The following is a 26,735-nucleotide window of genomic DNA, read 5'->3' as shown; positions in this document are numbered from 1 at the left end:
ATGAGGATCATTTCACGTAGTACCAGTAGGAGGGCCGCTAGCATATTTTTTTTATTGGTTACTACGTGTTACGGACGCGTATTTATGAGATATTCTACATCTCTGAGGATCTCCTCACAATCAGTCTGTCGAACAGAAAGTACATCTAACCCGTCACTCCTCCCTGTGTGCACAGTTCAGAGCAGAGCCCTGTTGCATTTAAGAAAAAACCGAATCACTTCACTTCCTTCTGTTTATTTCACAGCAAAGCTCCCATCGTCCCCCAGTTAGGTTTCTTTCCCATTTCACTTCTCAATCAATCACGCTGCTTCTTTTTCCCTTAAATTCTGTACCAGCGTTTTACTTTACGATCTATTTCGCATGTTCCTCTGACCTTTCTTTCTTGTCCATTGCTGCTAACGCTCATGTTGAGTCGGAGCATAAGTTCATAGCGTTTTTCCATAAGTTTAAAAAACTCAGCAGCGACTTTAGGCGGTCAGTAACGTATTTTCCTTCACTATTTGCAACAGGCTGATAACGCTGGAGTAACTTTTCGATTCCGCGTCAGAAATCACGCGGGTTTGAGGCAGTGCACTCGTCTAGCAATATTCGGAGTCAATTTTCACCCGGATAGGTAGTTCCTTGAAGGCTATGCGATACAGAGTGAGAAAGGTGAAAATCTGAGATCGCAAGATCAGGTGAGTAAGGTAGGTGCGGAATGACTTCCCAGCCCAAATCCTATATATTGTTTTTGTCAGTCTAGGAGGATGCGGGGGAAGGGGGGTTATTCTGGAACAGCATCACTTCACGGAGTCTTCCTGGAGGTTGTTTTGGATTGCTTCTGCAAGACGTCTCAGTTGTTGACAATAAATGTCAGCAGTGACAGCGACACCTTCGGGAAGCAATACGTAGCACACTGTACAGTCCCTATTCCATCAGGGGAAAACATTATCTTTGTTCGGGGAGTCGCTGCTTTGTTTGGTATCGACCATGACTTTCTTTTCCTATGTTAGCTTATAGACACCATTTCTCATCACCAGTAAAGATACTGGACGGAATTCGTCAGTGTTGATCACGAGCCACATGATGACGGTAAAGCAGAGATGCACATACGGCCATCAGTTGATTTTTGTGGTTTAGAGTATGCGGTACGGACAAACCCGATATTTGAACCTTCCCCACTGCATGCAAATATTACACAATGGTGGAACGATCACTGTTCTTTGTATGTACCAGTTCTCGAGTACACTGACGCAAATCATTGTTGATTAATGCGTTTAAAGAATCTTCGTCAAACCCTGAAGGCCTTCCTGAAGGTGGAGAGTCAATAATACCAAAACGATCCTCCTTAATACGAGCAAATGACATTACCCGCATTCACGGGGCAAATGTTTCTGGGTGCCTCCATTGCTGTCAACCCTCTGTTGGTCTCAAGTAGAAGAGTAGATCGTAGATGTCCGGATTTCTTCACTTGGCATTCCATTTCCTAGCGTCCATACCTCCACTCACCATTTAATAATGTTAAACTAACAATATTTAAACTCGAACAGCAACAGTTAACCATAAATAAAAGTGGAAATCGGTAAGTAAACTCATAGCAACCGAAATACCAAATTCAAAACAAAAACGCTACGAACTTATGTACCAACCTGATAGTTTAAGTCAACAAGTCTTTAAGTCGACTTTGTTATTGCACCCGTCAGGAACGAATCGAAATTGTGTTTCTTTCTGTTCTGTTTGCTACTGGTGGTACATTAACCAGCATGACCGCCTTTTATGTAACTTTGCTCGTCACGAAAATATGAACATCAGCACCCTATACTTTGTATTCGGTACTCCACTTCCTCTCCTACAGACTTGTAAGCGCATCATAGTGTACCATTCACATAAAAAGGATGTTATTGAAAACATGACACAAAACGGACTTTGACTGTTCAGAAGTAGCACAAGTGCACGTACCTGTGGAACATTACACATCCAATTGGTGGCGTTGGCGGTAAACAAGTACAAACACAAAGATATAGCATACCAGTCATTCAGCTGAAGGTTTGTGTGGGTCGACGAAGAGCAGGTAGAAATATTACTCGCCTATGAAGAATGTAAGTTAGCAGAACAGTAATTGCAATAGCATTTTATTTGTTTACAGTACTGATACGTTTTTACAGTACAATAGTGCCTTTAAACAATATGTTGTGCACCATACAAGGAGTGCACTGTGTACTACTACAGAAGAGTGAAAGATCAATCGGATTACCGAACACAAAATATAGGGTGCTATTTAAAAAAGACTCACTGTTTCACATCTTCGTTACGAAGTAAGCTACAATAACGGCAGTCACAGATAAAGGACATTTGTTTAATACATTTTTTATCTCACTTCTGTACAAAATGTTACTTTGGTTAGTCAAGATAACAGGACACAAATATATTAGGTATAACTTACTACATGCCTGTCTTATTAAATGTAATATTCAAAATTATATTTTATTACGTTACATCAGTACTTGTTCCATAGATCATGAATACGACATTTCGTAATTACGTGGAAGGTGTTAGTTTAAAATAAGTTTTTATTACACAATATATATTATTAATAACTTTTTACAGTTACTACTTCACATCTAAAAATTAATCTATTGAGTTGAAGGAATTGTCATTCAGAAATTTGGTTGGCTGTCTGTCAGACTTTTAATACTACTTGGCAAATGACCGAACATTTTTGTGGTAGCATAATTCACCCCTTTTTGTGCCAAACTCAGATTTAACTTAGAATAGTGAAGATCATCCTTTTTTCTAGTGTTGTAGCTATGGACTTTGCTATTATTTTTGAAATGGGATGGGTTATTAGTAACAAATTTCATAAGTGAAAATACGTATTGCGAAGGTATAGTGAATATTCCGAGTTACTTAACTAAATGTCTGCATGGTGATCTTGAGTAGGCTCCAGCTATTATTCTGATTATACGCTTTTGTGTAATGAACACTTTTTCTCTTAGTCATGCTTTCATGAAAGTAGGCATAGTAGGCTAATTTACTGATATGTTTATCACTAAAATTTGCAGTTACTCTAACTGTTTCAGTAGATCATCAGTGTGTTTCTTCCAAATCAATTTCTCATCAGTGCACACACCCAGAAATCTTGAATATTCAGCCTTAGCAATAGACCTTTTGCAGAGTCTATATTTGTCAATGGTGCTACGACATTTACCGTATAGAATTTCATATGCTGTGTTTTCTCAAAGTTTAATGAGAGTCCATTTGCAAAGAATCACTTAATAATTTTGTAAAAGACGTTATTTACAATTCCCTCAGCTGACTCCTGTTTGTCGGGTGTGATTACTATACATGTATCATCAGCAAAAAGAACTAGTTTTTCATCTTCATGAGGATAGAGTGGAAAGTAGAATATCAGGTTAGTTGTAAGAGAGTCTGATTACCCAAATATGGCCAGATTGAATGAATAAAGAGATTAAATTTACGTCTTTACAGATAATTTTCTTAATGTGAACAGCATCTGCGTAGAACATTAATGCAGGTCATGCCGCTATTTGGTATTGTAAAAAGTTACGTGACTCTCTATTGTGTCGTGCCTATCCTTGTAATCATTTTCGACTTAAGAACATAACAGACATTACCAGCCAGAAAAAGAATTTCTACAAGTAATATTTAATACAGGCATCACTCGTGCTGCAGTTTCGGTATTCTGCCTCCTAAAATCAACTGAACCACCCAGAAGAGGATTGCAGGGAGTCGGTTGAAAGGTCGAAAATTTAGCTGTTTTAGCAGTTGCAATGATGCGGCTCAATGACCAAAATTATTTTATCCTAAATGTTTAGCAAAGTATTTGGGGACAAGTCGAAAATCAATAAGCTACAGCCCACATTTCTCAAGTCCATTGACGGGGTCAATTCTAGTGTCCAATTCCACACGTCGGCTTTGAGCAATGACGTCATACCTGAGACAGAGAAGTTACATAGAGGCAATCTCTGAAAGCTACTGATCATATTCATAAACAAACGAATGTAGCGTACGATAAAATTACACAGTTTACGTGATTAATTACTTAGACATAAATTGTACTGACAAGAATTAAAGGTAACGAAAATAAATAAGAATAACAAAATAGGAGTGTACATGTCCGAAAAAAAATAATTTTCGTAATTTATATGAGTAAGAAAAGCACAGTGGACCTTTAAATCCAGTACAGTATAGCACATGGTGAGGTCACAATATTATGAATCAGCGTTAACTTGTAATACTAGTTGTTAAATCTACACACGTAATGAAATTTTACAAAAAGTAGAGTCTAACAAATACTGAAATCGTTAATTGGAACTGACCTATATAAGTTAACTCTAATATCTGATTCCAACCATTCCACGGTTTGTTATTTAGATCGTTTTGACAACAAGTGTGTACTAAAGTGTTACAGGATTTCTGCATACGGTATTAATATCTTCATTACTATGAAAAAGAGAAAAATTTGGAAGCTGTACCTACCATACTTATTTATTTTCGTAGTAGTTCTGACATCAATAAGAAATCCTACAAAAACGTAGTCCAGAGATTTACTGCAAAAATGTCCATAATTATGAACCATACAAGAGCTGGAAACGGTAACGAGAACTGACCTCCTATATAGACCATTTATTATTATCGATTCCAGCCAGTCGATGATTTCACCACTTGTGTGCATTACAATATAGGCTAATACGCTTACTGCATTTGTAATTGCCCTCTGAACTACTGCAAAAAAGTTACTAATATTGTAATTGGTAGCTAGAATTGACCTTTATAGAAGGTCAGGTCTAGTTACCTAGTGCAGGTTTTGTTATACTCCGCCGTTGTTTTAGAGAGCAAATTACAAATACAGAAATGGTATTACGTTTCAGTGCATATAACTGCAAAAATAATTTACATGTGAATCATGGAGTGTTTGGAACCTGTAAGTGGAATTTACCTACAGGGGTTAATTCTAGTTATCGATTGCAATATTCTTTGTTTTTTGTAGATATTCGTTGGTCATTTACTGGCTTTTCTTTTACAGTTTAGTGTGTCGGTTTCTCCACATTTTATACTACTCTTTCGTATTTGTTGTGATTAGTTTCATTTTACCGTTTCTCCAATATATTCTAGTTTCTCCCCACTCAAAACCCCAACTTTCCTGGGCTTCTCCCGTTAGATTCAATAATTAATATAAAATTAACGCTATTTTATAACAATATGACTTCACCGTGTGCTTTGCTGTAATGCAATTTAAAGGTTCTCTGTGCTTTTTTAGCCGCATAAATTACGAGAACACTTCTTACCAGAAATGAAAACCTGTTTTTAACCCTTATTCTCAGTTGTTTTCGTTATTTACAGTTCCTTTCTATGTAATTCATGACTAAGTAAATAACTGCGTGAATGTGATTGTACTTTTATCGTATGGTACATTTATTTGTTTACGAATATGACCCGTTGCTTTCGTAGATTTATTATACGTAGTGTCTTTACCTTAGGTATGACGTCATTCTTCAAAGCCGACAAGTGGAATCGGCCACCAAAATTTATCCCATTGACGTGTATTACGTAAGATATGTTTTTCCATGACAGTGGTTATTGCTGCACCGTCTATTCAGCTGCGAGGGCAGAGAGATACAACTAGACTAAGGCTCCAAATTTCGTTTACAATCTCCATTTACTTTCTGCAGCCGTGAACAATCCCTTAACCCCAGTGCCAGATTTGTGCGCAACAATGCGCCGCACGCCGCTCGCCTTACCTTCCCGAGCGATGAAGGGCATCTTGTAGGTGTTGCCTAGCAGCGGTACGGCCAGCTCTCCCGGCAGCTTGTCTATCTCGCTCCAGAGGTGCCACCTCCTGGATACGTACGCGGCGGTGAGCGCCGCCACGACTGTCACCACCAGCAGCAACGTCACCTCCAGCATGCTGGAGTCCCAGTTCCAGCACGTGCTCACGGCCTGCCGTCGCGCTCTGCACTGCGCGATACTCCTCGGCGGTGGCCGTACGGAGTACCGAGCTCAGCGCAGCCCGCTATCTGTCCGTCCGGATCCAAAACTGCGACGTGACTCGGCACTTCTTTACGGTCTCGACGCTGGTATTTGAACATTACAATCCAATGCAGCGAGGCTCGCCGTATCAGTACACTGACAATCTACCGTACTTATTTATTCTTTGTTACTTTTATTGGGTCTAGTGAAGCATGGGATACAACCAGCACCCCCTGTAAAAGAAAGCCTGTCTACGTAGTGCGTGACGTCACAAGATGGCTACACACATAGTCCCTTCTTCAACAGTTTCACGGAACAGTGCTTGTGAATAGTCGTTCGGCGAGTTACGCGTCAGTTTAGTATTATAGTGAATGGTGTTCCTGCGTTAGTGTACGTGATTTGGTTGTTTAGTTTCTGTGCACTAAACTGGTGATCTGTTTTTCTTTGCTGTGAAAATTTCGTTGCCTGCAAAATGCCGTATCGTTGTTGTGTGCCGAATTGTAGAGGAAATTACGACGGTGGACCAAAAGTAACCGTGTTTAAATTTCCGGAGGATGAAGCAACGAGGAAGAAATGGTTGTCACGTATTCGCAGACATAACTTCACTCCTTCTTCAAGTTCAAGAGTAAGTATTTGTTTTGTTTATTTCTTAAAAGAGGTTAAGTGTGCTAACACAGAATAGGCACTTATGCAGTAAGGAAGGTCAGCGACATTTTGACTAATAGATCTTAACTGAATAAGTGCCGAACTAAATAGCGTTTCGTTTTCTTGCCCTGGCAATTCTACAGTTTAGCTGGTATAGGTTATATGAATTCTGTAAGTTCAACCAGTATAGCCTAAGCACAGTCATACTTACGTAGTTAAATATCTCAGTATATCTTTATACTTACTGTTTATGCTGCCTGTTGTTAGGAATAAAAGTCGGTTTATAATTAAGTACGTGCACTTAAGATACAGACGACTTTCGATGTATTCTGCTTCTGTATTTAGTGTTTCTTTTTGCTGTAAAAGTCTTTAGGAAGTTTCCTGTTCAAAAACAAGTAATGTGGTTTACCCAGAAATTGAAAATGAAGTAAAAACAGTGTCTCAGTCGCTTGTTTTTAATAAATTATTGGTGGGAATTTGAAGTCATTGCAAGGAATGTTACTATTAGGGAATATAGTAGGCTTTAGACTTAACAGTGAACCATAGACAGGAAAAATGAATGAGTACATGAATGGATTAACAGGCCATCACAAAATGCAAAGGGAGAAACTGTGAAAACATAAAAAATACTTGTGGATTTTACAAATTCTTACTTTCTGGGTCTGGAATTTCAGATACATGCCAGTGACCTACACAGCTGTCTTATAGATACACAGCTACAGTACTTGAAAGCAATTGTGTGCTCATGTTTAGCCTAATAGGTAGCACATAAGTGGCAATGTATTAGTTCATCATACTGTCAGTTTTTATGTAAGTTATGAAGTGATATCAAAAGCAAAACAGTGTCTATCTGATAAAAAGCACTACCTTTAAGTATTTCGTAGTTCTAAAGGTTACACAGTGTGACAATTACTTTGTATTATTCTGTTACTGTGTCACAGTTGCTTCTATGGATTACACCTGTGTGAGTTTGGTGTCATCATGCTTTCTTGTGTCCGAGGTGTGTGTGTGGGGTGGGGGGTGGGGGGCAATAGAGCAAGACATTAAGCAAAAGTCCCACCCCTCTTGTGAATATATGAGCTTCAAGGCTAAATTATAAAAAAAATTGTCACTGTTATTGAATCATGCTACAAACATTAGTCAATGTTTGTAATTTTTGATGGGGAAAGTACTTTCTTCATTTCACCATCTCTTTAAGAGCTTGTTGCCATGACATGTAACTGCATGTGTTTTGATATTGAAGTGTTATTGTTTTATAGAGTTACTATGCCATGGCCACATTTATCACTTGAGTATTCTGCATTTTAGTTGGGAGTCTATTTGTATTTTAGAACTAGAAACTAACTTTATATTCATAAATTGTTTTCACACTATTAATATTGTCATCACATTCAGTTGTAAGCACAGTTTTCATTTTTTATTCATTTTTAATTACAGGTATGTCATGTTCACTTCCACAAGGATGATGTTATTTGGGAAACACAAATTGTGGATGAAAGGACTGGTCAGTTATTAAGAGCCCCCCTTCTCAAACCATGTTTGAGACCACATGCAGTTCCATCACTACTCCCAAACTGTCCTTCCTACCTTTCAAAGGAAGAAAGTAGACGTGAAGGGCCAGAGGAGAAAAAGCAAAGGCTTGAAAATGAGCAGTTAGCTGCAGCGTTACAATATAGTTTAGCATCACAGAAGGACTATGAAAACACTTTCAGCTTCAGTTCTTTAGAAGAGTTGATGTTGCGTACGAAGGAAGTGGATTTGCCCAACGAGTGGAGTGTGATCGAAAAACACAGTGATTTTGTTTGTTTTTTAAAGATAATAAGAAATCCAGCACCATTAATCACACATTCTGTCGTTATAGATAGTAATTTAAATGTTTCATTGTTTAAGAAAGATGTACAAATTAAGACATTAGGAAAAAGATCTTTTCCTGTAATTGTAACCAATATCCATGAAATTGTCAGTGTACTGCAGGAGTTTTCAGACACAGATTGTGGGCACTCAGAAACTTCTATAGATAGTATTGTAGAGATAGTGAAAGACAGTCTAGGAGTGCTGAAAGACAGTTTACAGGAGAGTGAAAAGGAGATGGTAGACTTTATATATGAACAAGTTAGTCTCATAAATGTAAAGAAATTTAATCATAGGTCTAGTTCTACATTTATGATACTGTGTTGTTTGCTATTTTCCATTTCATCTCATGCTTACAATTTTTTACGTAGCAGCTCATTAATGAAAATGCCACATCCAAGCACTCTGCGTAGGGTCTGCAGCAAATTTAATGTGAATCCATCTCACGAAAGGCTTGGGGGAAGTAATTTCCTGTCCTATGCAAGACAGAAATTTCAATACTTGAACAGCAATGATGTCAATGTTGTTTTGAGTGTAGATGAAATTCATCTAAATTCTTATTTGGAATATAAAGGAGGTAGTGTTTTGGGCATGTCATATAACTCGGAATGTGCTGCAAATTCAGCATTTGTATTTATGTTGCAGAGTGTCAAGTCTTTGTACAGGGATGTTGTTCACATTTTACCGGTGAAAACCATTTCATCTAATGCATTATACGATGTGCTACTGGCCATAATAAATGGCCTTGAACTAATAGGCTATAGGGTTTTTTGTGTGGTAACTGACAACAACAAAATCAATAGCAAAACCATGTCAATGTTTTCTCTGGATAAAGCTGTTAATATAGTTTTTAAACATCCATCTGATCCTAATCGCCCACTTTTCTTTTTAATTGATGCCGTACACATTGTTAAATGCATAAGAAATGTGTGGCTGAACCAAAAAAATGATGGTAAAGATATGTTTTATCCTCAGTTTCCAGTTAGAAAAGAAGTGGAAGAAAATAAGTTTTCTGTAGCTTCTTTTAAAACACTGAAACAGATTTATGACATAGATTCCAGTTCTTTAGTAAAATATTGTCACACATTGTCTCTCAAATCACTTTGCCCTACATCATTAGAAAAACAGAGCATGAAACTAGTGCTGCAGATATTCAATCGACATGTGTCAGAGGGCCTTGAGGTAGCTAGTGATAAATTTGATTTGAGACATGCACCATCAACAGCAGAATACATTCGAATAATAACAAAATGGTTTGATGTCATGAATGTGAAATCAGTGTTTAAAGGGAAACACAAACAGAATCCTTATATGGATCCGTTGACAACTGATAGCGTTTCTATGCAATTTTTGCTAGATTTTCTAGACTGGCTTGATGTGTGGAAAGCAAAGGGTTTGTCAAGTGGGTTTCTCACAAAAGAAACATTTTTTGCTATTCAGCATACAACATATGCCGTGGTAGAGATTGCTCGATACTGTACTGAAGAGCTAGGTATGAGCTATTTACTGACAGCCAAGCTACAAACAGATGTGATTGAGCGGCGTTTTGGAAAGTATAGACAGCTTGCAGGTTCCCAATACAATGTTTCAGTGACACAAGTCTATGAAGCAGAAAAGAAGCTTCGAATTCAAAGTGTAATGCCTTTAGTTTTATGTTCTCCTTCCTATGGCAATATCACAGTAGGGGCCATAAAAAATTTTATGTTTTCTGAAGTTGAAGAAACAGACACATTAGACATAGAAGTCAGTGTAACTCAAGACGATGTTCTTTCAGTGAAAGATATTGCAACGTCTTTAACTTTCATTGCAGGCTACTGTGCTCATGCAGTGATTAAGAAGCTGAAATGTGAGAGTTGCCTTAATGAAATTGTGATTGAAAAGGAGTTGCCAATAAACGAACATTTTAGTTTGATACAGAGACTTGATCATGGAGGACTAAAATACCCATCAGACACTATTTTAAATATGATTGTCTACACTTATATTGTCATCAGCAAACATCTCAAAGAACATGAAAGAGATTTTCTTGCCTGTACGAATCAACATGCTATTGCCTGTGCAGTAGCACTTGCTACTCTTCACGAAAATGACTTTTTATTATTTGATGGGGTATGCTGCAATGGACATTCATCCCAGGCAATAATGAAAAGTGTTGTTTGGGTTGGTGTCAATATATTTTTAAACAACTACTGTAAAAAGGTTAATGGAAAAAAAAATTCAAAAAACACTCAGCGAAAACTGCAAACTCTTACAACATAATTTTGAAATCTTTATCTTAGATTCTTTTTAAATCATTAATACAAAACCTGTCATCAGTAATATTGCCACATCAACAAATGCCTCTTAAGCTGAACTAGTCAGGTTAATCTGAAACTAGTCAAACTTACCAAATTGCAACTTATGGCTGAGAGTTTGTATAAATATTTTAATATACAGCTGCTAACAGCTATCAACACTAATATCCTAACGTGAAATTTTTATCAAAGAAATTAATCTTTAATATAAAGAATCTTACACTAATTCTTTCTCAGTTGAAGTTGGGTGGTGAATGATACATACAGGAGGGAGGGGAGGGGGTGTGGCAGGCAGAGAGGACCAATAGTAATCTTGTTATAGTATGTGAAACCTAAAAATCATTTCGCTTGCTTTTCCGAGTATGACTTAAACCACTTCTTTGCTGCATGCCTTATTCATAGTATTTCTAATTTGTGTAATAAAGTTATGTGGCCCAACATGGCACATGCCTTTGACAAAGACAAGACAATGCCATTTTGATCACCTTCCTTTATTATTTTGAGAAAAACTTACACAAACTGTGCTATAGCAGACTCCACTTTTTTTGCAAACAAGGTTAGTTTGTTTTGGTGATAAATGGAAGACAAGAGCAAAATTGCTCTATAGTTCTCTACATTCTCTGCAATACTTTTCTTTGTATACTGAAGTTATTACTTTAGCTTGTGATACATGTGAGAAATCTGCCAATTTGTAATGATTCATTAATTGTTACTGTTGAAAAAGCTACTATAGTATTTATGCATTCTTTAGGTAGACAAACTTCGATTTCACGTAGTGTTCGTGGTGTTCCTCTGTCTTCTACTACTGTCACTGTTATGAGTGCAGATGTGCATGCTGTGACAATTGCCCCTCTTTTTCTGAGTTTACTACTTTCTCTGCAGCTGTTATAACTGTTGTTCTCTCAACATTTTCTTATGTAGATCATGTTTGCATATATTTTACTACCAATACAAATGGAGAAGCTGGTGGGGGAGGGCTTTGCAGTACTTTCATGGCCTTTGTGTATAATGATTGGCAGGTCTCCTCATCTAATAGTAATGTAATTCTGGAACAGCTCTCACTTCTGTTACAAGCACTATTGAGTGCCACTAATCCTCAGGTTGACTAATTACTGAGCTCTTTAAATAGATGCTTGCTCTGTGCCATAAAGTGCCTTCTTGTTAGCTCATCTTTGCTGAGGAGAAAAAATCTGAGGTGGACTCTCAGGTATGCCCTTCTGTTGGCTTTTTGAATATATTTGTTTATAAAAGAATATTAAAAAAGCTTAAGCCTGTCACAATTGCTTTTCACTCACCTAATCTAATTAATGTTAGCAGATCATATTCCAACACCACTTGACACATTTTTGCCACATAACATACACTTACAGTTGGTAATTACTTGCAATTTACAGGGTGACCTAATATAATGTCTATATGCATTGCCATTTTTCTACTACAGTGCTTTCATATGCATTCTTCCTACACAAAACTTTATGGTGCAGTGTTTTATTTGCATTCTTTTAGTGTCCCACTTAAAGACCTTCCATTACTACCCTGGAGATTATAAAATAGCAATTTAATAATTAATGTTGTTCAAAATTTATCATTATTATTCCTAAAATTATGAAACTTAAGTCTCAAGAATGTGGTTATTGTTAATGTTTGGCCTTGGTGTCCATAAGTCTTAATTATTTTGTCCCTACATAGTATTCATGCTGTACATCTATAATTTTCTATTGTGAACCACTATAATCTAAAATTTTTCTCATTCCATGTGTTAGTGATTGACAAGAGTGTATGGAAGATGAACAAAAGAAATAAATAAATTCATTCATACACAGAATTTTTTTACTTAATTTGCATTCATTCATATCAGCATGGTCAGTAGATGAAACTTTTTTTCCACTTCTAAACAATTACCAGTATATATATTTTGGAATGATGATCTGTTAAAGTATTGCAACTAAATAGAGCTGAACCACCACCCCCACCCCTTTCCCCAAACTTACGGAAGGATGAAGTATCTAAGCCACTGGTGAGTGCAGCCCAAATGTGATGCCCAATGAAGGTAAGTGTTCATTTTTCACAATTATTTCATCACAGGTCACATCACGTCATAAAACTTCTCAACAGATGAAATGAAAGTTTACTTCATAGTTGAAATTTATTTATGTGCAATTCATGCAAACAGTTTGTTTCAAAGTATATACTTCTTAGTACAGAAACATTCTTTCTTCAAAGGTATTCAGTTTAGAGCAGCGAAATTCTAACCTGGTAATCTGTATTTTGAGACCTCATGTAATTTCAATACATAATGGAAATTTAGTTAACTTACTGAGAAAAGAGAATTCATTGAAATTTGTATTGGCATACCAAAACTTTATGGCAATACCATTACATACTCATCTCAGGTCAGTGAGATTTTCTTAATGGAAAGAAAGTTTCTTAGGGAAAGGTGCACAAACTGAGAAGAGATGTCATATCATTCATTAGAACTGCATTTTACTTAAAAAATATTAACAGGAGAAATTTCTTTAAATTTAAAAAAAAGCATGAATACGAGGTTGCTGAAATGGTGGACTAAAACATATGTAGAACATGTCTTTCAGGGCAGTGTTAGTTTTTGAAACGACTCATACTATTGCTTATTACCAGTGCCTCTCTCTAGGGGGTGTTATAATTCGAACACTATTTGCCCAATTTTCGTGTTTCTTTTTTTAATTCACACGTATATCATCCAACCAGGTTTTAAAATAGATTTTGCTACATAAGGAATAAGCAGCGGCAATAACAGTGTCCTTAAAATGTTAGCTGCCAGTGTGCTACTTTGCAAATTGCTGTCCACACTATTAGACCTGCGTCAAAGTGATGCAATATTTAACTTAAAAAACATAACAAAAACCCTAATAGAAAGTCCGCGAGAGCATACGAGAATCTTTCGCGGGTGGCTTTCAATCAAAATTTTTGTCATTAAAAATCGTCTTACACAGGAGCTGCAAAACGGAAGAATGGTGAATGGTGGCCAGCCATAAAAGATAAATGTATACCGTTGCAGACGTTTATATTGGCCTTTTCGAGATTTACAATTTATACTACAGCACTTACAGTTTAGGAATGGTATTGGAAAAGAGCACACTGGTGGCAAACACTTGCACTTTGTGTAGCTGACGATCTTTGAACGGCTAACCAAACTGTCATCAAACAAGTCGTGACAATCCCCATTAAAGCAACTTTAAAATAAACTACAATGAAATGGGTCCATTCATTTGGGAGTTTTGATGCCTCAGATAATGAAAGTTATTACAGCCACTTTTTACGTCGGGGCTAAATGGTATGCAGAAATAAGTTACAGACAAAAGAACTGGGTCATTTGAGAAAGGAAATCTTGTAATTCATGAGAGAGGTATGTCAGATTTCTTTACGAATTTTCCTCGTGCGGTTTCCGTAACAGTCTTATTGCTGTGGCCAAACGGACTGCGAGCACCGGCACCAGACTACGTGCGTGACGTCACTGAGCGGGCGCGCAGGCTTTCCTCTATAGGGGGTGCTGATACAACCCGGCGGCTTTGACCGATGACGTCATACATCAGTCATAGATAGTAATGCCTTCACTTCGAGGCATAGATAATAGAACAGTACTGTGTTCCGGATAAGCGCTATCATTGTACATTAAAATAATTATTCGTAATGATATTGAGGTAATTTAGAATATTAATTTGTTATTGTAGAACAATTTTTAGTGTCTTGTTTTCGTTTATAGGAATTGATTTGTCTGTTTGTGGGTATAATTTTCGTTACTGTCTGTCTAGGCGAGCTTTGGTTATTCCTCGATATTTCCGTGTGGTAAGTTCACTTTTCCATTTGCTTCTTTCACTGTATTTCACAATATTGACATATTTCACAGTTTCATTCCACCATTATGTGTATTTTAGTGTTGTGAAGTACGTAATACAAATTTCTCAGCTGTCGATCTTCTTTAGTTTCCCAGCACTAGTATCAGTACCACATCTTCGAATGTGTACTTGCTATATTACAGGCGAAACCCCTGTCATCACTAGTACTGATATTTACGTAAGAAAAGACTGTTAGTTATAGCGGATGCGAAATAAACAACACATCTACAATTTGTATCCAGTGTTCAACTTAGGGTTTACTGAAGCGGAGGATACATCTTTCAAGTGGAGAACAGGACAGTAATGTTAGTGAAAACGAAGAAATCGACTTACGACATACACGTATTCCGTACTGACTTAAACAACACACTTCTAATGAGCTTTTAATTTGTATCCGGTGTTTCATTTACGGTTTAGTGAAGCAGGGGATACATAGTTCAAGTGAACAACAGGGCAGCAGTGCTAGTTGAAACTAAGAAATCGACGTACGCTGAACTTGTATCCCGTACTGCACTTACGCAATACAGTTCGAAAGAGTTTCGAGATACAACTGACATGCATGTAACGTGATGTATTCTTTGCTAGTAATATATTTCATTCATTTCTTTCCATTGTATTTTGCGGAGAAATACTAAGATACAAACACGCGATATCATTAACGTAAAAATCCCAGATCATATAAGAAACAGATTGACCGTCCTTACGGCGGAACAGGCAACCGTAAAAATAGTTTTCCCGTCGGTCCACAGATGTCGCAGGCGACGCTACAATGCTAACTGACCTGTCCATGTCGCGGAATTGGCAACGCTGTATCTTCGGTGACGTGAATGACGCTGATTTGTGTTCGGCTAGAGCGCTGCGCGCGAATTGCATTCGTCACACAGCTGACTGTAGACCATGATCGGCTATGGTTTTTCCCGAGTTATCAGTCGAATAATGTAGATTAGCTCCTGTAATTCTACAAACCATTTCTACTGTAGGGATACTTCTCACAATCATATGCGAAATGAAATAAATGGAAAGTAACACACAAATATTTCTCGTGAGTTACTGATTAAATGCAGACTGTATTGCAGTCGCATAGGTTTTACACTCGCCTTCCATGCCGTCTATTTCATCTTTGTTATACAGCTCTTCCGATACGAATTATGGTGGTAAAAAAGATCTCCACGTCCAGGTTAACACTAGAAAATTTTCAAAATCTTCTCAACGTCTTTGAAATATAATCCGTTAATTTACTGACAAATATTGCACTGAGCAGTGGGTTTCGCGTCCTGACATTACCGACATGATTATTTTCTTACGCCACTTTGTTTGCTTTGTCAAAACCAGCGGGCAAAATAATCTTATCTCAATATCAAAGATTTACATCGTAGCTGTAACTAGAAGTCGGCGCGGACAGGAAAAATGCCGCCGTCCGTATGTGCACCGCATCCACAAGATCATTATCCACATCTGCCAAGTTGCTTATCCGCATTCTGTGATATTAACGTTTTGGAAAGCAGTTTAACCCACCACTGCTCTGAAAAGACACTTGTGCCTGGCCTGAATTTTTGTCTCCTGATGTCCGCACTCGGTTGTGATGCGAATTAAGGCTTGACATATTTCAGTGACAGTCATTTCAAATTTAAATTCTTTTACTTTGCATGTAACTTATCATAAATGATATAAGAGTGGCACAAAACGATGAATTTTGGATTGTTGTTGAAAGGGGGCTGCAAACGCTGTAATATACAAATGAAAGCGTGTTTTTCGAGCATATTTTGGCGGTGTCAACTTTGAAGAGCCACAGACGGCAAACCATAATTATGTTAAAAATTTACTTTGTACAGTTTAAAGATAACCCGCAAATATTCGCAACAGACGTACGCTTTTATCTGCAACAAAGTTACTACTAGGGATATCCGCACTCGCGCAGTCGTGTTACTATAAGTAGTGTTGTTTTCGAGTGAAAGCTGTTGAAAATGGCTCTGAGCACTATGGGACTCAACTGCTGTGGTCATCAGTCCCCTAGAACTTAGAACTACTTAAACCTAACTAACCTAAGGACATCACACACATCAATGCCCGAGGCAGGATTCGAACCTGCGAACGTAGCAGTCGCACGGGTCCGGACTGCGCGCCTAGAACCGCGAGACCACCGCGGCCGGCGAGTGAAAGCTGTGTGAGGATTATTAGCGCACAGATAAAAAAAAATTAAAATGGGCAGTGTCTATAGTTTGCATGCTATGCTCGTTCTCTTCTATTCTCTTCCCTTCATTCCAATATAAACACTTGTTCACACGTATAAACGAATGGCAGTTAACATTGGCGAATTATCTATGAATACCCATTTGCAGCAGTGTAAACGAGGTTTTACACTCGTTCACTTCGTTCGCTCTACTATATACCAGAATTTAGAGGGACCGATCACCTGCAGTTAGATGATGGCTACTATTCATTTATTTCACTGTTGCGATTTCAGCTCTAGAGCCAAAGTACCAAGGGAATGGTCTTGTAAGGTAATGCTTCTTAAATTGTTTACCAAATGTTACCACACTATGCTTTGCATTTTGTTACCCATATCTTATATTGGTTTCAGTTTTCACATTGCACACAAAAATGCCTCTACAGCCAAAATTACGATAGTAAAGTGAATAAACAGTTTTAAAAAGTCCAAATCGCAGCAAAGATTTAATTTAAAAATTATATGATATGATTCTTGTACAGGAAGGGCTGCCACGTTATATCAGAATATAAGATCGACAAAATTTAGATAGGATCGAATGTTTAGGGCTCTTTATTGGTTCTTACTCGTAACTAATTTATTGATTTACCTGAATTTAAAATCCACTCCACTTTCTTTATCTTTGACGGGAAATCTGAACATTTTTAGTTCAGGATTTGTCCGTCTACTCCTTCCACAGTTGATATACTCGCAGGCCCTCGGCATGACGACTCGATCCACTACCACCGGTATGTCAGAAACAGCTGTACTTCACAGACGCCAAATAGTGGAAAGCTGCACGCGTTCGGCCGATGTTGCCACATATTTCACAGAACGGAGTGCCATCCAGTGGTTGATTCCACAAGTAAGGGTGTGACGCTATTGCCGCCTGGTGGCCGTTCCCTGACAAGGGTTGCCTGCTAGACCTTGCGATCTGGCAATCTGTTTCTTACGTGATCTGGGGTGAAAATACTACTGGCCCTTATATATGTGAAGTACAGTTCTTCTCTCTTGAATTCCTTTGTTTCTGACCGTTATCCTCAGCACTTTCATCTTTGTAATACATGCTCTCTGGCCAATTCTGACGTCATTGGTCAAAGCCGACGGGTTGTATCCCCTGCTAAACTAGACCCCTTTTATTAGTTTCAAACAGGGTAATTTTCAAGAACGATTGCCTATCATAGTCGGAGGGCTCCAAACGATACATATCGAACGTGCGATAGTAAATCGATTATGGAAGTCTAGTGGCGCGCGTTACGAGTATGTTTCAAGTTGTCACTACAGCAACGACAAAAGAAAAGCGTTAGAGAAGCACTTGTAAATTCAAAGGAGACGACTTACCTTACTCGTCGTCGGTGTTATCGTCTCGTGACAGTCCGCGTGATGTATAAGCTACAGTGTTCACACTCCTCTTACGAAATTTTAAAGACTTCACAGCACCACAGTCAACACAGTCCCTGCTTTCCTCGTCCGGCAGAAGTCCATATTTCCGGCAAAAAGTCAAACATTGTGTATGCTGGATATGCATGGAATGAAAGTTTTCCATGTGAGGCAATCCGCAGAAGAAACGTGAGAAGCAGGAGACATTACACTCGCTATCAAGAGAAACCGTGTCGATTTCCCAATGGAATCACTAACAATCACTAACAATTACACGAACTGAAGAGACGAAGCAAAACTGATAAAAATGACGATCACAAATAATTGATCACTACACGCGCCACTAGACTTCCATAATCGATTTACTATCGCACGTTCGATATGTATCGTTTGGAACCCTCAACTCCGATAGGCAATCATTCTTGGCAATTACCTCAAACAGCAACGCTTACTGCGCAGGTTGCTTCCACGTGCGGGAATATTTAGACCTTACCAGATACGTATGAATTCTTCCCTCAGAAGTGTACGTTTCTCATTTGCCATGGTTCTCCAACTGTGTGGCTTTGTAATAGAGGAGGAGGTACAAATGTGGGATAGGGGCAGTAATATGAAATACTACGGTTTACCGCCTTGTAAGCGCTGTACTCTGGTGAGCTACTTGAAAACTACGTTCGGCAACTGTAAACTGCTTTGGGATGCATTAATATTCCCGTTGGCAGCCACTGCAAGTGAGTGGAGCTGTTTTAACGAATTCACTAGGAGGAGTAATTGTTGCAAGTTGGTGGTTTTCAGTTTCATTCACGTCATAATACGTAAATTATTAATATATTTTATAAGTAGGCTTTTAGCTATTACAATAAGCTATAAAATAGTGTGTTTGTTGCCTATTTAAAAATAATTTTCGATTTTATTTCCGTTTTTGAATTTCAAGATGCAATACTAATATTCCATATTTGTACCGAACTTTGACAACCAGTTTCATTTGTACATAGGTATTGCTTCAGAAATGACTTCGCGAGCTCGAAAGTTTTGGGATGAGTCTGCTAAGCAAAGAGCAATTAAAAAGGTTAAAGAAAAGAAATGGGCTACTTGAAGGCAGCAGAAACTTTCCAAGTTCTCAGGGGCGCTCTGTGTATTCTAGTAAAATCCGATTTACCAGCTGATCAAGCCAGAAAGGCCGTACTTGGGCGAAAAACTGTTCTATCTAACCAACAAGAAAAACAGGTGATTGAATATAGCATGACAATGGAAACTAAATATTTTGGACTTACCCGAAAGGATCTTCAACAGATGGCGTTCAGTTTGCCAAAACCAACAATATCCAGAATCCGTATTTGGATGAACATGCTGGAAGATTGTGGTTATGCCTTTTTTTTTAAGTGCCACAAAAAGGATAATTTGACTCGAAACTCCACACCAACTTCATTTGAATCTCTAGGTTTCACAAGAGAAAATGCGACAATATTCAACAACAGAAAATGGTATGTTTCGTGTTTTTCTATTGTATTATTATGTTTTATAGTGAATTATTGGATTCTCCATTATTTCTTTTAATTTTAAGAAACTCGAAATGAGTGGACTATTCTGCATTTGTACCCAAAATGTGAAGAGCCAAATCTCAAACTTAGCATTAAGCCTAATTTAGAAATGTTCATAACGTAGAATGCATTCGGATATATAGGAAGCATTAAAGTACATCCGACAGTATGAGCTACAGATATTTTCTTTGCTTAGTGAAAAAGTGAGAAATATGTGAACGAAAAACAAAATAGTATTCCATATATGTAACACTTCCTCTACCATTATATACATATGTTGGACACAAATGTGGAAACAGCAAGGGAAAAGTATGCTTGAACATAAACGCAGATTCCAGGCAAGCCTGCATATTGCGGTGTTCTATTTGACCACAAACGGCACCTATGCAATGTCTTCAATAAATTTCAAGTATCAGTCATGGTCAAAACAGAATTCTGTGTCGTTATGAGTGCATTACGTCGAAGTTATGTGAATTAGAACGTGCGCAAATTGTATGTGCCAGTGTAGTGGGTACTTCGGTAACGAGGGAGTCGAAGTGTTCGGTGTTTCAAGAGGCGCCGTACACATGGAAACCGCATACGTGGAAAGCGTAAAGACATCAAACGCTAAGTCACTACTCGTCCGAAAGTGTGTCTTCAGTGATGTGACAGATGGTCACTGAAGAAGGTTCTGGCGAAAAGTAAGATGATGTCGGCTCCAAAAGCCACTGCAGAGTTGAATGTCACATTCACGAATCCTGTCAGAACCAGAAAGAGACGAAGGGGACTCCAGAAGCAGTGAATTGGAGTTCGAGCTAGAATTTCAAAACCGTAACAGGTAAATAGGGTGCCAAAGCGATAAAACGTGGACTGTGAAGCTATGTAAGAAAATAATTTGCTCAAATTAGTCTTGTTTCATACTATTTTCAAGTTCTGACCGAGTTTACGTCAAAAGGGTGAAACATGCAGGGGGTACGATGATGGTTTGGTCAGCCATATTGTGGTACACTACTGGCCATTAAAACTGCTACACCAAGAAGAAATGCAGATGATGAACGGGTATTAATTGGACAAATATATTGTACTAGAACTGACATGTGATTACGTTTTCACGCAATTTGGGTGCATAGATCCTGAGAAATCAGTACCCAGAACAACCACCTCTAGCCGTAATAACGACCTTGATACGCCTGGGCATTGAGTCAAACAGAGCTTGGATGGCGTGTACAGGTACAGCTGCCCATGCAGATTCAACACGATACCACAGTTCATCAAGAATAGTGACGCGTATTGTGACGAGCCAGTTGCTCGGCCACCAACGACCAGACGTTTTCAATTGGTGAGAGATCTGGAGAATATGATGGCCAGGGCAGCAGACGAACATATTCTGTATCCAGAAAGGCCCGTACAGGACCTGCAGCATGCGATCGTGCATTATCCTGCTGAAATGTAGGGTTTCGCAGGGATCGAATGAAGGGTAGAGCCAAGGGTCGTAACACGTCTGAAATATGACGTCCACTGTTCAAAGAGCCGTTAATGCGAACAAGAGGTGACCGAGACGTGTAACCAATGGCACCCCATAGCATCACGCCGGGTGATACGCCTGTATGGCGATGACGAATACACGCTTCCAATGTGCGTTCACCGCGATATCGCCAAACACGGATGCGACCATCATGATGGTGTAAACAGAACCTGGATTGATCCGAAAAAATGACGTTTTGCCATTCGTGCACCCAGGTTCATCGTGGAGTACACCATCGCAGGCACTCCTGCCTGTGATGCAGTGTCAAGGTTAATCGCAGCCATGGTCTCCGAGCTGATAGTCCATGCTGCTGCAAACGTCGTCGAACAGATGGTTGTTGTCTTGTAAACGTCCCCATCTGTTGACTCGGGGATCGAGACGTGGCTGCACGATCTGTTACAACCATGCGGATAAGATGCTTGTCATCTCGACTGCTAGTGATACGAGGCCGTTGGGATCCTGCACGGCGTTCCGTATTACCCTCCTGAACCCATCGATTCCATATTCTGCTAACAGTTATTGGATCTCGGCCAACGCGAGCAGCAATGTCGCGATACGATAAACCGCAATCGCGATAGGATACAATCCGTCCTTTATCAAAGTCGGAAACGTGACGGTATGCATTTCTCCTCCTTACACGAGACATCACAACAACGTTTCACCAGGCAACGCTGGTCAACTGCTGTTTGTGTATGAGAAATCGGTTGGAAACTTTCCTCATGCCACCACGTTATAGGTGTCGACACAGGCGCCAACCTTTTGTGAATGCTCTGAAGAGCTAATCATTTGCATATCACAGCATTTTTTTCCAGTCGGCTAAATTTCGCGTCTGTAATACTTCATCTTTGTGGTGTAGCAATTTTAATGGCCAGTAGTGTATTTCGTGGGCCCCTGGTTACTCTGCAAGCTCACATTCATTCCCCGGTGGCGTTGGTGTGTTCGAAGACGACAGCGGCGCTTCTCACGAAGCTCGCATCGTTCAGAACAGTTTTTCTGAGCACGAGGATGAATTTTTGCATCTTCCCTGACCACCACAGTCAGCAGGCCACAGTACTATTGAATCTTTATGGCCTACTTTGGAGAGAAGAGTGCATGATCTTTATCTGCCTTCATCATCGTTAAAAACATACTGGACCCGTATTTATCCATTCCTAACAACGCAAGACGGTTTGGGGTCATTACAAAAGTCATCGCAGTTATTTTTTATCTTGATAATGATAACGGATCAAAAAATTCTGAAATATGTAATTGGACGGTTAGTTCATAAGTAACATTACGTGAAGGGAGATGGATGAGCAGACACACCACCATAACGATATAGTACGAAAAAAAAAAAAAAAACCAGAAACGAAACAAAGCTTGTCATTTCAAAAGTCTTACTGTCAGTTAACAACAGTGGACATTAGCGCAGGGCAGGAAGACTGAGCTGTGATATCTTAGTGTTCCTCAAGATAGTCTTCTAACAAATCTATTGGTTAATGCCAATACTGTGGAAAATGCAGACTACCCGTGGTGTCCCCATGAGTGAATCTTCGGACCCCACGTGTCACGTGTTTGAGAGCATGTTCCATATAGTTGCTCTTTCAGTTTTTGTCTGAGGTGAGAACTGCAAGGTGATAGCTTGGCGAATATGACGGAAGCACCAGCATTCCCCGTCGCCATTCTGCGAGCAAATTCCGCACACACCCTGGAGTATGGACTCTCGCATTGTCCTGAAGTATTAATGCATCGCGTAGACGCTCAGGATGTTTTTTCCCGAATACCCCGCGGTACATGTCGTTGCAGGAAAGTGCGACGTTAGTATGGTACATTTACAGTTCGTCCATGTGGGACGAATTAGTACAAAATCACTAATCTAATGTCGAAGGCTATGATAACGGTTGACTTGACAGGGGAGGAATCGCCACGAAATTTCCACCTTCATGGGTACAAGGATGACACGATTCCGCGGAAAGGCGTTTCAGTAATGGCTCATAGGCGCTGGCCAAAATTCATCTATGTCGACGATTCTCGCAAGCATATTGTCTCCCGCCTCCTCTTGACGCGCTTGAAAAACATGACAAAGTTTCGTAACAACCTCCTTGTAGCATAGTCGCACATTCCTTCCACGGTAAACGGCAATCATTACGTAAGAGAGCTTTTCAAGTCAGGTAACGTCCATCCCGAATGGCTGTTCGGCTCACACTGTGGGCTCTGTTCACAGTTCATTCTCCTGGAAAGGACTGCCATCTAGCGTCACCTCACGGTATTTTGAATTCTTGGGGACTCCTGGTGCCATGCAATGCGCATAGTGTGTACTGTACTATTGAGTACTGTTGCAAATGACAGTAAAACACGTCTGCAGCAACGAACAATGCTTCGTCTTTTTTCTCGTGCTACATTTTTTATGGCAATATTTGTGTTCATCCATCTGCCTAGGTGCGATATTTACATACGAACTAACCTTCCATTTGCGTATTTCAGAATTTTTTAATTCATTGTTATTGTCGACACAAAAATATACAGACATCAAAAACAGTTTTGCATCACCTTGTTCCGAGAGTTCTGGAACCTGTACGCAAAACTGGAATAGAGATCAACACAAATAACATTTCCGCCCTTTTTATTGCTAATGAAAACCACACATTGCATAGTGTACCACCATACAGCTAAACCTTCAGAGGTTGTGGTCCAGATTGCCGTACACACCGAAACCTCTAATCCCAGTTGGACGTCCTCTTACATTGAAGCATGTCTGTATTCGTTGTGGCATACTATCCACAAGTTGATCAAGGTACTGTTGGTCCAAATTGTCCCGCTCCTCAACAGCGATTCGGCGTAGATCCCTCTTACTGGTTGGTGGGTCACGTCGTCCATAAACAACCCTTTTCAATCTATCCTAGGAATGTTCTATAGGGTTAATGTCTGGAGAACATGCTGGCCACTCTAGTCGAGCTATGTCGTTATCCTGAAGGAAGTGATGAACAAGATGTGCACGATGAGGACGCGAATTGTCCATGAAGACGAATACTTCGCCAATATGCTGCCGATACGTTCCCACTATCGGTCGGAGGATGTGTAACGTCTCTTAGCAAAAGACATATTATGTGATAAAGAGAAAAACATTGTGTATCATGTTTTGTTATTGTATAAAATTATGTATTTTTTTATTATTTATTTTAGATAATATCTGTGTCGGTGAGTACTGAAACCGCCACAGACGATAAATATCAAACAAAGATGAGAATATGTGACTAGTATAAATAATACAGAACGAACATTAATTTCTCTGTCTTCTTCTTGGAGTTACGGGAGTAGGATAGCCTGTGACGTGATATTGTATGCTAGCGTAGCATTCTTTTGTCAAGTTTGTAAGAGGGACGCCATTAAGCGAGATGTTAAAAAGGTGTGTAATAATTAAGATATTTAAATGTTTTGAATAGAGTTATTTAGTGAAACCTTGCATTATAATTTCAGTCAAGCTTGCCTGGTATTTTATCCCATCGCTTTAAGACATTTTCAGTTGTTTAAATATTATTCGTGTTGTAGAGCGGCGCTACGAACGAGCCAGCCGCTGCCGCGGTTCATTTAAATTGCAGTAAATGAAATCTATCATACCGCAAAGAAGCGGTCAGGTAATAGTGAAGTAAAAAATTATTTCTTTCAGCTTTCGAAGTTGCAGAGCAGAGCAGCAGATTTTATGATGTGTTTTACAGGTTGACGCGGGCTGCTGATAATATAGTACTAATATGAAAAGAGATAATTTATTTTCATCACGTGAAAGAAATCTTGCTGTGCGCAGTTCTGGTCTGGCAACCTTATAGTAAAAACATCTTTTTTATCCGATAATAGTCTCATGTTCTCGTGTTAGCTGTGGTACTTATTGTTGTTTTACTATCAACAAAAATCCACTGCAAAATTATGATGTTGAACAATCATTGCGTACTATAACTGCTTTAATAGAAAGCCAGATACAGAACAATTGGAACATAATACATTTTGTTTTGTTGAAAATTAATGATCTAAAGAAAGGCATAGCACAGCATCACTAAAAGGTATTTCGGGTCTCTTTTCGTAGTAACATATTTCATTTAATATATGAGTTGTTACGTGAATAATAATAATAATAACAATAAAACAAAACAAATAAATAAACAAATAAAAAAGAGACGCGAAGCGAAACTGTCGCCCAAAAACGCGGGGCACGAATTTGCAGTGGCCACGAAAATAACTGTTTTATGTGTTTTCTTTCATTGTCTATTGTTATATACATGTATGTATTTAGTGATAAATGTATGTATGTGTCTCATGATTAATGCCATGTATTAATGAATGTACAAAAATTCTTTCATGAAAAAACGCACCACTGCAAGCGAGTCAGAGGAAACGATCCTGATTGTACTGAGAAACTGTAACGACTACATAATCCGGGGGCAGCCGAACCCCGAAATCAGATAAACTAAAGGTAAGACTACAGTGTAGTTGTCCTGTTTGTAGAAGCTTAACTCCAGTGAAGTGATCTCATATCGCTAGTGGTGTGCGTAGTTTGACGTTAGTGTTTATGACAGGGCAAAGTTGAGTGTAGATAGTAATTTTTAGTGTGCAGTGTATTGTAGATAAATTAACATATTTTGTGTGCAAGTGGCAAGACTGTCAGATCTTGTATTCGAGTAGGCAATTTATGATTATGGTTAAATTGCGTAGTCAACGTCCGAGCAATATGGATACTGAGGAACAGCCATTAGTTAGTGCAGGAAATGTAGAAACGGGTGCATTAAGCAGTACAAGTACTCTCTTTGAGGATATGCCATGCGAAAATGTGGGGGCAGGGGCACAGGAAGTGATGCCACCGCCCACCAGTGCTCAAGGAGATGTAGTTAAAGAAATTGCACCAACCCCAGAAAAGCAGGAAACAGAGAGTGGTAATCTGCCTGGTGGGTATTCACTTCAGGCGATATTAGAGCGCGTGCTGGATTACCAGTCAAAATTTGCGCAACAACAAGCTGAAAAGGACGAAAAAATTGAGATCTTTCTCGCACAGCAAGCTGAGCGAGATCGCCAGTTAACAGAAAATTTCCTTGCCCAACAAGCTGAGCGGGATCACCAGCTAATGGAAAAGTTTCTTGCCCAGCAGGCTGAGCGGGATCGCCAGCAAGCTGAGCGGGATCAGCAACTTGTGCAATCGTTAGAAATTATGAAAAAGGAAATTGCCTGTATGAAACAGAATTATGAGTCGATTCCTAAGGCCGTGCAGGAGTTGACTGTACAGGTCAACAACCTGCAAATAGCAAACACTAACATTGTAGACGAGATAGGTGTCTTAGCCAACCGATTAGAAAAGCTGGAAATAGATTCCACACAGCTTGTAGAGCAGGAGTGGAACGAACAAGCGACTAAAATTGAAACCGAATTTAACTCATGGCTAGAAGCGAAGGAGAGTGAGATTGACAAAAATATTAATTCTAAGGTACAAGCAGCCATGGCAGATAGAGA

At 39.0% G+C, this 26,735-nt stretch overlaps 2 protein-coding genes across 2 annotated transcripts in view; one reads left to right on the top strand and one right to left on the bottom strand.

The window, feature by feature from the left end:
* Nucleotides 1–5,976, bottom strand: part of LOC126199580 (uncharacterized) — a 366,050-nt gene extending 360,074 nt beyond the window's left edge. Inside the window, exon 1 of the mRNA XM_049936504.1 lies at nucleotides 5,742–5,976. Coding sequence (XP_049792461.1) covers nucleotides 5,742–5,907 — 166 coding nt within the window. The 5' untranslated portion in view covers nucleotides 5,908–5,976. The remainder of the gene's footprint in view (nucleotides 1–5,741) is intronic.
* Nucleotides 5,977–6,176: 200 nt separating this feature from the next.
* Nucleotides 6,177–10,531, top strand: LOC126199579 (uncharacterized). Its single transcript, XM_049936503.1, has 3 exons — nucleotides 6,177–6,595; nucleotides 8,053–10,312; nucleotides 10,461–10,531. The coding sequence occupies exons 1-3, from the start codon at nucleotides 6,443–6,445 to the stop codon at nucleotides 10,529–10,531; spliced, it is 2,484 nt and encodes an 827-aa protein (XP_049792460.1). The 5' UTR covers nucleotides 6,177–6,442.
* The last annotated feature ends 16,204 nt before the right edge of the window (nucleotides 10,532–26,735 follow it).

The sequence above is a fragment of the Schistocerca nitens genome, chromosome 8 (genome assembly GCF_023898315.1).
Source record: "Schistocerca nitens isolate TAMUIC-IGC-003100 chromosome 8, iqSchNite1.1, whole genome shotgun sequence".
Lineage (NCBI taxonomy): Eukaryota > Metazoa > Arthropoda > Insecta > Orthoptera > Acrididae > Schistocerca > Schistocerca nitens.
The sequence above is the reverse complement of the archived record's forward strand: the minus strand, read 5'-3'. Positions and strand labels throughout refer to the sequence as shown.